Here is a 14,015-nt window from a genome sequence, read left to right as displayed (position 1 = left end):
CTAAATAGAAGTTTCAGGACAACAAACATTCTATGTATCTGATATACACCAACACCTCCACAAAAATTCCGAAAGCAATGTACAATTTCAGACTGCCAGCAACCGATATACACCAACACCTCTACAAATTTAACCCCACATAAGCTTCAATTCAAACACAATTTCATACTGCCACAACATAAATTAAAAAAAAAAACCTGCAACAGTGAAGATTAAGGACGCGGGCTGATGGCAGGAGGTTTGGACCAGGGAGACCGTGAGGTGTGAGACTGAGTGATGAGTGGCGGTTAGAGCAGTGAGGCCTGAAGACGAGCGGCGTGAAACCGTGAGCGTGAGCGTGAGGGACCGAGGGCTTTGACGGCGTCACCACGCTTGAAGACCGTGAGCGTGAGGGACTGAGGGCTTTGACGGTGAGCGTGAGGTACCGAGGCACCAAGGCACTGAACGCGTGAAACCGTGAGGGATCGACGGCTTTGACGTCGTCACCACGCTTGAAGAGATGTGCCACCGCTGACCGTGATGCAAGGGACCCAGGGAGAGGCCGCGAGTCACCAATTCGACGAGGGAGATAACTGGATTTTGGACTTTAGGTTTAGGAATTAGGGTTACGAAATTAGGAATTAGAAAAAGGGAATTTGTGATTTAGCATTTTATATTTTTGATTTTGAATTTTGATTAAATTAATTTGTAAATGATTGGACTGAACCGATCGATTCTTCAGTTCGGTTCGGTTTTGAACCAAACCGAATGTAAACCAATCGGTTCTTGTAATTTCAAACCATTCGGTTTTTTACCTTAGAACCGAACCGAACCGAATTAAGTTTTTTCGGTTCGGTTCGGTTAGAAAAAAACCGAACCGTTTGCCCACCCCTACTTACAATGAAAGATGGGTTACATGTCAGAGTGAAAGAAAGACGTAACCCTACTTTAATCCTTTGAAATATTTTAACAAATATTCTTTAAATTTGAATAAATGTCAAAGTTACTTTAAGTTTAAGGATTTGTATTAGTGAAGTGGAGGCGGAGATCATTAGTGGGGGTACACACTGTTTTTCTTTTGAAGTATCTCGATATTAAATTATTGATACCATTTGGTTGGTATGAGTACTTTGTTAAGAAAAAAAAGCATTTGTTAGATACGGTATCTGGAATCCTTTGTTGTACTTGTACGCACATAGTATTTGTTTAAGAGCGATGATACAATTACAAATTTTTATACAAATTGGTGTGCCATTAATTTATTGGTTGAATGAAAATATAAAATAATAGATATAAATCATGTGGGCCAAAAGATATTTAATTCAACTAATTTTATCATGGCATATTAGTTTGTACAATAGTTTGTGACTATATCATTACTTTTTGTTTAATGTTGTTCTATTATGAGATATGTCTATTTACAACTTGATAAAAATAATGTGTGTTTTACATTAATGAACTTTCTAAATGTAATTATACAATTTGTGGTGTGTGTATCACATCCCTTGAAATATATTGAGAGTTATGCAACAGACTAATCAATTCAAAATGCATTGAGATTCGAAAAGTATATCGTTAAATGCATGATTAATTGATATGTTTCATTGGCTATAAATAGTCATCACTATTTGTAATTAAGGATGACAATAAGATCATAATCCCGCTCACATCTGCAAGGATTCAAAAAATCATGATCCGCATATTAAAAAATGTGGACCTAAATGTAGAAAATTGAGATCCGCACGGATCCGAATCCAGATCGAGATGCAAGTTCATCTAGAAAATAGAATATTTGGATCCAGTTAAATTTTATTTTAAATTAAAAAATAAAAATAAAAATTTATATTAAAAACTATATTTTATTTATGGATTTATGATGTTGTTGTATGTTATCATGTTGAATTATTAATTGTTTAATCATGATTGAATTTTATTTGATATTATTAGGTAAATTATTGAATTTTATTGAAAATTAAAAATTATATTTAAAAAATATATACTAAAAATTGAATTTTATATATCGATTTATGATGTTGTTGTATGTTATTCATGTTCAATTATTAATTGTTGAATTATGATTGAATTTTTTTTTCATATTAAGAGGTAAATCATTGAATTTTTAAATTATATATCAAATTATCAAATTTTAATTTTTGTGGATCCGAATATCTGGAATATCCACCCACATCCATTGCGGCTATTACCCACATGCAGATCCACATATTTTTTTTGCGGATTCATGTATAAAAATGTAAATGCAGACACGGATATTCAAATCCGAATCTAGATTTTGCCAACCCTATTTATAATTATATTCAATTTAGAGATTGAGAAATGAATTAGAAACTTAGATAACACTTTAGATACTTCACAATTAGATTCATAATACATTTTTGCATATTGAAAGAAAAACATTTTTAGTAAGTAGCAAAATTGAGGACAACTTTTACTCCGCTCAGAAGAGTTTTTCAAATTTTTTTTAGGCTTTAATTACAACCATCCTTTTAAACACACCAAGGCAGTTATAAGGTCATTATCTAGGCCTGTATCAAAAATATCCTTAGCTTCTTTACTGAAGCAAGCATATGCAGTAGTAGCACTAGGAGAAATAGGCATTGCTAAAAAATCACGAGCCATCCTTGCAAGCGTTGGAAATTTTGGAGTGTTAACACGCCACCAAGCCAGTATGTCAAACTCTTCAACCCTGGGAAATTTAGGCTCGTTCAAATAGCAATCAAGTTCTGATTTTGGTGAAGCGTCATCAAAGACGCCATGCAACAACGTACACGGTCTACCCATAGCGTCTAACAATTTGAATGACATTGAAGAACTCGCATCACCAGATCTGGATTTTCCGGAGCCCTTGGCATATTCATTATAAACATGATTAAATTCGTCTTTAATTTTCTCAAGATGTGTGTGAGCAGCACTAGCATAAATCTCTTTATACCAAAGTTGCACAATATCCATTTTGAACCGCGGATCAAGAACAGCTGCAATTACTAGGATTAATTCATACTTCATCCAATATCTGTTAAAAAATATTTCTCTTGCTTCCAAGGCTATCTTGCCGACACGATCATCTTCACTTCTTTCCCATTGAAGCAATTTCATATATATGTCACATACCTTTGGGAAATATGCATTTGCCGTTTTACATTTGCTCTCTGATAAACTGCACGCTACATCGTGTAAGGCTTTTATATGCTCATATGCGACAGTCGCCTTCTGCCAGTCTTCCTTTGTTAAATTCATTGACTTGAAATTAGAATCGGCATTCACAAGCTCACAAAGAACTTCCTTAAGACCCACGGCAATCTCAAGCTGTTCAAAGCCGTAAGTTTTATTGCCCATGGACTTAACTTTAGCAGCTGAAATCTTTCCAAATTTATGTTCATTCAATGGAGTACTCTTAAGGACATCACGAAAACACCGCCTTATTCCAACTGTATCACATGTGCGGGATGATAAATTCTCAACAAAAGTGAGAAGAATTTCAACCAAGCCACCAATAGCCATCATCTGCCCACCAAAGGGAAGTGAACCCCTTTCACAAACCCAGCTGTTAATCTCACTAATCACATTATCGCCCGTGGTAATTACCATACATATATCCCTATCAATCTGCCAATCCAAGCAGGAAAGTTTCATATTTTCTAACAGAATACTGTAAGGAAATCTGACATCCTGAACACTAATAACCTTCCACATTGGATCCCAACCATCATTGATATAATGTACCACCAGGAGGCAGAAATTCGCATACCACTCAATTGTTAAGCTAAAACGACATGAGAGTTTATTGAGAAACCTGCGAAGTTTTTCCTTCTCTTTATTGTAAACTTGGAGTATATCGTCCTTTTTGGAGTTTAGCACTAATGGATCCCAATGCTCAGAATTCATCCCTAATCCTATTGCATCAATCACAGATTTAATAAATTTATCAACATCTCCGTTTCTTTTACCTGGGCATCTTTGAAAATGGTTCTTGAGATGAGTGGTTCCTTTCTTGCTTGAACCATCAAATTCCCTCCCACAATAATTGCATACAGCCAATCCATTACGCTTTGAGAAATGATCCCAAGCCTCTGATTTTTTTCGTTTATTACGGCAAGAATTCTTGGCGTCTTGGTTCACCATCACTTTCTCTTGATTCTCATTCTGTTCTTTAGCCTCATTAATATTGATTTCCTGTCAACAGAGACCGGTGGTGATCATAATAAAAAGAATTAAATTAAGCTCCATGGGATTATTTGGAAATTGGAATGGATCTTCATAAAAAGGTTTAGTAATTAGCACAGGTCACGAATTCGGTTGACTTACTAGATACATCACTTTCTCTTGATTCTCATTCTGTTCTTTAGCCTCATTAATATTGATTTCCTGTCAACAGAGACCGGTGGTGATCATAATGAAAAGAATTAAATTGAGATCCGTGGGATTATTTGGAAATTGGAATGGATCTTCATAAAAAGTTTAGTAATTAGAACAGGCCACGAATTCGGATGACTTACTAGAGACATCACTTTCTCTTGATTCTCATTCTGTTCTTCAGCCTCATTAATATTGATTTCCTGTCAACAGAGACCGGTGGTGATCATAATGAAAAGAATTAAATTGAGCTCCATGGGATCATTTGGAAATAGGAATGGATCTTCATAAAAGGTTTAGTAATTAGCACAGGTCAAGAATTCGGATGACTTACTAGATACATCACAAAACAGAGCATTAATGGTCTACATAGTTTAGTAATGTATGATGATTTTCTAAGTTTTTCATGAAACAACTGCAGGAATAAAATCATCATAGATTCTTAAAAAAACGACAATAAAATTAAAATCTTTTCGATCTCTAGAAACAGAGAACAGAGGGGTACCTGCTGTGGACGTGTACTGATTTCAGCATCACTACTTTTACCCGAGGATAGGGAGGGTAGGCTTCCTCCGGGAACGTGTGTGCATCCGTTCGGCCAAGTATATGACAGCTCCTTCGCCATAGAAACTTCAGTTCTGAGCAGAACGAACAGCTGAATCATGTAAATTCAAATGAGCTTAATTTTTATGTTGAAACAATATTTAAACATGTGTAAATTAAAGTACCTGGCTGCAGGTCAAAGCTGACAGGCTAATTAAAAAGGGTCCAAGAGCTCTCAATGTCCCGGACAGACGCACAAATCTTTCTGCAAAGGAATGGTGATTGAGGAAAAGTGGACGCGGTAGGTAAATGCAAAGCGATGGATCAACTTCAACGTCAACGATCTGATCAGGGTCGGTGCTTGTTCCTTCTTTTCTTTCCCTCTAATGAATGAATGACACCGTGTTCAAAAAGTAAATTCCTTTCCCACACGATAGTTGACTGGAACAGCACGGGGTTTAGACTTCAGAATGAGCGAAAAGAAAAGGCAAAATGCCTTACCAAGCCTTGGCCCCTTGGGTACCACCAACACTGATATATTTCCAGAGCCGTGAGTTGTTTGTAAATGTGGGAAGGGGTTTTATTAGGATGTCTTCGTGGTGCTAATAGCACAACTCTTAATTTCTTACTTGCGTTCCGAAAAAGGAGGGGCGTTTGGGCCGATCTTGTCATTTCCTCTGGGCCGGTAATATTTCCCTAACTTTTACGTGAATGACGAGAATTTTCAAAACTTTATTAAAACAAATGGAAGGACGGACTTGTTTTGCATCTGAATTTTGTGATTTTAATCTACTACTTCAATTCATGTTTGGGTTTATGATTTGGTTTTTCGCTTTACAAATTAAAAGGTATGAGCATTGGTTTGATGGACAAAAAATAAGTGGGCCAGTTTCTAAAATTATCCTTATTTTTATTTTTATTTTTATTTTTTTCCTCTCATCAGCTCTCGCTCTCTCTCTCTCTCAAACGTACCATTATCCCCACCATTCATTTTCACCACCACTAGCATATAATGAGTTATGATTGTTGGGTTTTACTAAATTTTATAAATAGAGTGATGGATTTTATTTTTATTGATTGTATTAATTTTGATGCGTGACAAATAAATAAATAAAAAATCTACTATATTTTTTCTCCCTGTTATTTCTCACCACTTGAAGCTAAGCATCATCATAACCTCTCAAGTTCAAATACTATCAAATGTAGGGACAAAAAATTGAATTAGAACTTTGCCTACCCCTTAAAAGATGATGTTGTTTTGTGCATAATTTAATTCGTTAATAGAACTTAATAACTTTAAATTCATTAATACAATTAAGAAATCTTTGGATAATACTTACGAACCCTAGGATTATTATTCAATATTTATCCACTGATAAACCAAATATATCTGTCAAATGGTAACCAAACAATCAATCTCTCAAACAATTCTGCTCTACAATTCATGAATAATTTATCGGTTAAATTGATGTTTGATTTTAGAGAAAATCTTATATACGTGCAATGTAATACAACTAGTTAGAGGGTTGTTATTTAATGAAGGGAACTTTAATTATATTAGCAAATAGAACAAGTTATTTCACCCAATAAGATGGTTTTTTATTTATTTATTTGAACACCTATAACTTAATGCCCCAAATAATTGTATCAAAGCCAAATTTTTGCAAGTATTCATGTTAAGAATCATATATATTTTTTAAAATCTTGTATCAATTATCTAAACAAAAGATACCGATAAAAGAGAAAATACAGATGCACCTATCTGGAAGAAAAAAAGGGTGAGTATATCCATATTTCACAAAATGCAAAATTATGCTATAAAATTCATTGAACCTTTATTCTTTCATCATCTAGCAAAGCAAAAGTATCCATATGTTCATAAAAACAGAAATTGAACATTGATTTAATTAACATATTTCCTTAGTGCGCGATTTGGTCAGCACGTCAAAGTGGGGATGCAGAAAATCGTAGCCGCTATTGTGGCGGTCGAAAAAGTGAATGATGAAAATGGTGAAAACTTTTGCTTTAGCTCCATCTTAAAAGATACGATTAACACAATTGGAGATGAAAAATACACACATTGGGTAACCCTTCAGTAGTTCAGTCCACAAAATAATTAGGCACTTGTTTTTGTCTTTAAAAATGTAATAAAAAGGTGATATAACGTGAGTTCCAATATTATCTAAAGATCTTTTTTATGTGCAATACACGTAAAATTTCTATCCATAGAACTTCTTTCTTTCTTCTTTCTTTCTTATAATAATTAATGGCCAATAACCACTAAAATCTTGAACAATGTATGTGAATATACTGTTGTGTGGATTCCACTTTCTTAGACATTAGCTTGCTTCTTTTTCAGAAGGAATTGAAGTTATTGGTCTTTGAAAGGCGCATGCAACATCTACACTGTGCAATTTTTGGTGGTTCGACTCGATACAAATGTCTAATTAATTCACTTTATATTTCCGATATGAACTAGACGTGCACAACTTATCTTGCTTTTGTTATCGTCATATGCTTTTCTTTGTCTTCTCATTTGGAATAACTGAGGAACGGAGGAAGATTAAATTTTAAATATATAAAGACTCTAAATTATTACCATAATTACTTCTCCATAGCATCTATAGTTGACAATTTGTTAGAAAGTTAAACCTAAAAGTAAAGTAGACAAAAGATATCGTGCTCATCAACATTTTGTCAATGGGTGAATCAATTTAATGATAAATTGTCATTGTTATGGTTTAATTTATTCATCATTTTGAGCCCCGACAAGGACATTAATTGCTTAGTGAATCAAGCGATCATCTTTTGAGCAAATGAGGGCATATTTTATGTATGCTGTGTTATATGTGTCTATATATATAAATCTTATTAATTAAATATTAATTATTCTTCTTTATTATTATGTAAACTTAAATTCTATGGTCATAAATGTGTATTTGATGTAGAGTGTTGTGTGTTGCGAGCAGTGTATTTTTTGGAGGTCATAACTTGAGATACAAGTATCCTTTTTTAGCATATAATATACCGTTTTAAAGCTTACGACGAAACGAACAAAACCCAGTACCGTCTACGCAGTTCTGCCCCATGGCCGAGCTAAAAATTCTATTTTTTTTCCCGATCGTTTTCTATTTTTAAGATTTTTTCCTAATTTTCCTAAGTTTTTTTTATCTTTTTTTCTAGAATTCAAATTTGAGTGTTGTTTGTTTTCCTTTTCTTATTTTGATTAGGATAATTTAATTATGATATTATATTTTAAATTTGCTTATTTTGGTAAATTCACGATATTTAAACTTGTTATAAAAAAAGCTCAAAACCCTAGTATTATTCCTTCAAACTTTCAACAAGACTTATCATTATACAGAAACCTAATTTCTTCTATTAGTAAATCCGACAACGTTTCCGTTTCGTTAGTATTCGAGGACAGTCGAGTCGAGCTACATTTGAGGTAACTGAAGATACAAATTGAGATAATGTTAAGAAGATAAATCTGACCAACACACAATCCAAATTGATTAACTCAAACGCTGTGTCTTGTCTGTGAATGACTTGACAAAATAAAAAATGCAGCAAACTGAAAATTCTTTTTCATCTTTTAAGTGGTAGTCGTTGGCGGTGATAATGAAACGATAAAGCATTGGCAATTTGGTAAACAAAGTAATGTGATTCTCCAGAACAATAAAAAAAAAAAAAAAAAAAAAAAGCCTTTTCATCATCATTATTTTTTTAGTTAATATTGTAAAAATAATAAAGGATCAATTTATTATTACTTATTAAAACTTAAGATCGGTTCTATTGATCTTGAACTGAAACAAGCTGTGTAATTCAAGAAGTAAAGACTGAATTTCGAACAAAAGTCTTTTGTATATTAATTATTTGGGGAAAGAAAGTTGAATTTGATGAAAAAAAATCATGAATAGAAAATTTGTTATAAAAAATAAAATATTATTTTTACTCTTGTAATGGACTATTTGTTTCCTCAAAAAAAGAAAAAAAAGGACTAATTATTTGGTCTAATTCGTTGGTGAGAAGTTGACGAGATTTTTTTTTGAATGATTAATTCGTGATTGAATGTCAACACTCAGCACCATGTTTAGAAAGAAACTTCCATACAATCTTGTGATTTGAACGGCGAGTTATGCACTGCTGGTGCTAGAGCATTGGTGGGGTTTTTTTTTTCTCTTTTGAATGAACCTCGGTTAAATGTGTGACTTTTAATAATGTTTAAACTTCATGTCGTTAAACGTGTGACTTATTTTGTAAGGTGATTATGGCTCTTCCTCGGCAAATAAATTAATATCAATATCCCATTATAATTTTTAAAAAACTTTTTTATTTCAATCGATACGATATAGGATTGAGATCATTTGTTTAAAAGCATTTGTGATCCTTAAATGTTGATTTAAAAAAAATATAAAAATGGTTCATGGTGCTTGTTTTTCATCGGATCATGCAAGCTTATAAAAGCTTCACTAAGTTATTAAAGTTTTCTTGTTCTTCATTTTCTTGTTAGTAAGAATTCAATTCTTATTCGTTGATTTATTTGATTATCAAATTTCAAAGTAAAAAAATAATCGTACTCTTGTAAAAGTTAGGGAGACTGTCAAATTTGTCCCTACAGAAATCAATATCTACCACTTATTTTCTACTATTTTTATAATATTAAAAAAGGCATAAAAATTTTAAAGAAAAAGAGTGGTAAATAGTACTTGATAATTTATCTTGAAAATATAAAATATATTTATTATAAAATATTTAAAAAATAAAAATTGCAAAAATACTATTATTAATTTTTATTCACATTGAAATATATTTTCTTATTTTTAGTACTTATTTTTTATTTTTTTATTTTCATTTATATTATTTATTTAATTTATAATAAATATGAATAAGAATCTATTTAAAAATAAAAATAATACTGTAAAATTATATTGACACAAGGATTATTGACTATTATGAAAATAGAGTGGAGTAAATGATATAGGTTGATTTTAGTAAGGAAAAACTAACAATTTCTTATAAATGCTGCCTGTAGGGCGTAGGCACTTTGAACTTTCAGTACATACAATATGGCCTAATGCAGTGAAGCTTTTATAGTAAACTAATACATCATTTTTTGCTTAAAAAAAAAAATCATCCTTAACCACTCTTTATATTTCATGCCCTTCAAATTAAAACGAAAGCATGGATTCTCATCTACAACCAACAGTTAATTAACACAAAAAAATAAAACAAAATGAGAAGTAATTAATTAATTCAATTCTGGCTAAACTGATCATAGCCAACTGATATATTATTGACACGAGTTATCCTTGTCACGTATCCCATAGTCTTTCGGCTTTTAGCATTTGAATCCATGACCAAAATGCAAGTGATTAACTATTGTTAATTGAAGAAAATAATGAATCTACACTATTTTGGTCTAACTTACGTATGATTTTCCTTTTCTTTCGACTTTATGATAAAATAAAATAAATTCCATTCGCGAAACAATCATATAAATAAGGAGAAAACAAATGTGGCCATCAAATAATACAATATGACAGACCAACAGCTCCAAAAAAGTTATTGATAAAGCTATAATCATCTTAAAACCTGCTTCTTTATAGGCTATATCAATTAGCCAACTTTTTGGGACTTGTATCGCTGTTTTAATTTTTTTTATTTTAAAAAAGGGCTTTCGGGAAAAGAAAAAAAGGGCAAAAGTAAAAGCATGCATAAGTGTAACTTGTTCATCATCTGTTTTCGATAGCTAGAGATCACAAGCAAAGCAAAGGTCTTATAAAGAACCCACTTGAATTAATCAGTACAAAAGATTCCCAATATACATTATGAGAAAGATGAATCTTTGACCAAAACTTTTGAAACCGTGCTATCACTTATGCATGCAATTATATAAGCCATTATATAAGCCTTTATAAAAGAATTGTTGCTTTCAATTAATTTAAAAGTAAAATAAAAGATATTGATGTTATGTGTGTGTGTGTGTATATATATGTATATATATATATATATATATTCTGAAGTGCATTAGGTTTCTTGCTAAGGGATTGACACGCTAGGGTTTTGTTAGCATGATTTATCGACAATCAGTCAAAGGCTCAAAGATGTACATGCAAATCGAGAGTCAAAGGACTAATGATAAAGAAGAAGCAAAGACTTTTGCATTTTGGATGTTTAGCAGAAAACAAAAATCGATGCTGTGATGGGTTAAAATTATAGTATTTTAATTGTCCTAAAAGAAACAAATTAAAGTGCAAATTGAAGATGAGAAAAAGTACGGTCTCTATTTTGCTATAACGTCGTGAACCGGAGGAAATTAATTAATCCGTCACTCAAACACGTTGTGGTTTGATGTTTATATACATAAATAAAAGTTTACAAATGTGACAAGAGTTTTAGTGCCCGAGTGCAAATGGGCCGGCGGGAATGTGGGATTCAGCTATTTATTTGTTTCTTCTAAAAAAAAGCAAGTATTTCGCATATATTAATATTGGCACACCTTTTTTTTCTTTTGACCCGAAAAAAAAAAATGAAACATTTACATCGGCTGTCATGCACAGAACCAAAATTAATGTTCTTGGAATTGGTTATTTTCAGAAAATAAATATATTTAAAAACTTAGAATACATTTTCATGGTCTTCTAGTATTATTCACAAAGAGATTTTTGTTCCTAGTGTGAACCTCACGGAATGAGAGAGATTTGTAAACGAGAAATGAACATTCATTCTTACCCATTATTTGTATAAAAGTAAATTATAAGATTATAGTTCCGGGTGGAAAATCACATAAGATTTTAAAAATTCTCTACATGATGATTTTTAAAAACTTCTTAGATTAAGACAAACAATAATATTATGAGCTAAAATGATAAAGATCATAATATCTTTCATATACAGCAAGAATTATCACGCTCTTATAATATTAAATATGACGAGTATTATGATCATTATGGTATATAATAATGTAAATATTGAAAAAATCCCTGATTAATATGTAACTTTCATGTCTTTCATAATTTTGTAACCCAAGAGAGTTTAGAACAAAGCACTCCAACAAGAGCCTAGAGAGGTTAACTTTTAAAATTTATTCCCCCCTTTTCTGAATACACAGTTGTGAGCACCCATAAACCTACGGTACCTACCCCAACTTCACCTGAGAAACCGACAGAGAAAAGAAGATATTTAATTAAAGACAAGTGGAAAAATGGATGTCCCTTTAGCCTTGACCCATCACCTATTCGCCTCTATCATTAGCCAGATTGAACCAAAACTATTCTAGTGGAATCACACACATAAACGCATCCAATACAGACGCAGACATGCAGATGCAGCCAAACCCTACTCTCAAAGAAACCCTAGCTATCTATGGAAAATAATAGAAAACATCTGATTAATATTAAAAGGATCAACACAAAAGATATATATGATCGACAAGCACTTGCTCCTGCCTCTTGGAACTGCCTCAAAATTCCCAGCACTTAGTATCACGCTTCTTGCCACTATACTCTTTAAAGAGTACCCGATCACATCTTTTCACAGTGTAGGATTAGGGCAATGGGCACACTCCAACTCATCGTGTCTCCTTTACATTCTTTTATTTGCATCCATTAGTTTACTGGCGGGCTTGCATTTTCCTGATGGGTCCAAAACGTCAATCATCATTTCACCAAGAAGGAAATTGAACAGACCATTCTTAGTTGGACTCATTGCAATATGTCCTTCTTACGTTGGACGACTTGACAATGCCGCGATGATTGGGAGGTGATTAGATGCCCATTTGGTTTCTGGTGCTCCACTTGTAATATAAATTCGCAAAATATAAGCTGCTCTTTGATTTCTCCTTGCTGAATTCTGATGTGAGAAAAGTAAATTTAATGATTAAAAAAAAAAAAGACGAATGACATTATAATTTTTTTTTCGCGGTTTCGTCGAATGAAGCAATTTGTTGCATCTGAATTTTGACCGATACTATTTTTGGGGCCCCAATAAAGTTGAGAGGTGGCGTTAGCAATAACTAGCGAACCCCTGCTTGGCAACATCCATTTCAACGGAGATTAAATATAACCGGAAGATATTGCAATGGCTTTCAATGCACTCGATCAAATTTCATCTTTCATTACTTTGTGGATTAAGTGCATAAAGATAACATTTACTGTAAGATTCTTAACGTTAATAACACTACAAGTCCCACGTCAGGTATTATGGCTATTAGCAAATTACTATATCAAAAAAGCTTAAAATTGATAGTCAAGAAATCAGAGATATTTCAATAAATCCTCTCAATGAAAAGTGATCTGAGACAAGAGCGCTCGAAAAATTAAATAGGTCAAAAGACAAAGAGCTCACTCACAAAAATGAGGCAAATCAAATATGAGACATTGACTCTAATGACATGTTAAAGAAACTAATAAACTGAAAATTTTAAGTTTTAAGTAAATGTCCAACATTAGTATTAAACGAATCCCTTAGCTGTGGAGATGAAAGTTTATACAATAAAAAAAAATGAATATTTTTTTAAATTATAATCTAATGACAACCTAATTCCCTCCTCACCTATGTGACCAGAGTTCAAATCTCAAACTATTTGTTTCATTCAAGAGATTTTACGAGCTAAGCTAGCATGGCACTCACAAATGAACAATTGTTGCTTAATTATAATTAAAAATAAAAGGAGAATACATTTTATATCTTTCTTTTCGAGTAACTTACAAATAAGTAATTTTTATAGCTGCGTTTATGGTTTATAAACATATACAGAAGACTTTTAGAATCTACAAACAAGCCGTACTATATTTATTGTTACCATGTTACCATGTAAACATTAACAACGACAAATTTGACCTAAATAATTAAGTACTTTTACCGACGTGATGAGCTTAAATTGTTGCGTCCAAACTTTGAGAAAATTCACTAATTGTGAAAACGAAGCGTGTGGGGTATACTCTCATCAAGACATGCATTTGTTTCTGCTGAAGCTAAGATGACATACGAAAAATCAGATTTTGGTGATACTCCGTGATCTTGTTATTACCTTCAACGTAAGCACGTTCGGCGGCTTTTAATTTCCTTTGTGCCAATGGCCTAGCAATGCAATTGAAGCAAACAAAACGTTCCTTGCT

General features: G+C 32.5%; 1 protein-coding gene across 2 annotated transcripts; it reads right to left on the bottom strand.

Moving 5' to 3' along the window:
* Positions 1–2,367: 2,367 nt before the first annotated feature.
* Positions 2,368–5,342, bottom strand: LOC18039353 (zinc finger BED domain-containing protein RICESLEEPER 2). 2 transcript variants are annotated; one of them, XM_024182353.1, is made up of 5 exons: positions 5,079–5,342; positions 4,856–4,988; positions 4,494–4,553; positions 4,303–4,362; positions 2,368–4,170 (listed from the first exon to the last, which is right to left on the bottom strand). In XM_024182353.1, exons 2-5 carry the CDS (start codon positions 4,973–4,975, stop codon positions 2,470–2,472), a joined length of 1,941 nt encoding a protein of 646 aa, XP_024038121.1. In that variant the 5' UTR covers positions 4,976–4,988; positions 5,079–5,342; the 3' UTR covers positions 2,368–2,469. The 2 variants fall into 2 exon arrangements, with proteins under 2 accessions (XP_024038121.1, XP_024038120.1); XM_024182352.1 differs by having other exon boundaries at positions 2,369–4,170; positions 4,856–5,005.
* Positions 5,343–14,015: the final 8,673 nt, after the last annotated feature.

This window comes from Citrus clementina, unplaced genomic scaffold (assembly GCF_000493195.1).
Source record: "Citrus clementina cultivar Clemenules unplaced genomic scaffold, Citrus_clementina_v1.0 scaffold_6, whole genome shotgun sequence".
NCBI classification, from domain to species: Eukaryota; Viridiplantae; Streptophyta; class Magnoliopsida; order Sapindales; family Rutaceae; genus Citrus; species Citrus x clementina.
Note: the sequence above shows the minus strand (reverse complement) of the source record. Positions and strands in the feature narration are given on the sequence as shown.

Excerpts from the sequence above, each read along its gene's own strand:
- LOC18039353 (XM_024182353.1), bottom strand. The coding sequence starts at position 4,975 with ATGGCGAAGGAGCTGTCATATACTTGGCCGAACGGATGCACACACGTT. Across the intron at positions 4,554-4,855 it reads TCAGTACACGTCCACAGCAG|GAAATCAATATTAATGAGGC; the intron begins GTACCCCTCTGT and ends CTCTGTTGACAG. Across the intron at positions 4,171-4,302 it reads AAGAGAAAGTGATGTATCTA|GAAATCAATATTAATGAGGC; the intron begins GTAAGTCAACCG and ends CTCTGTTGACAG.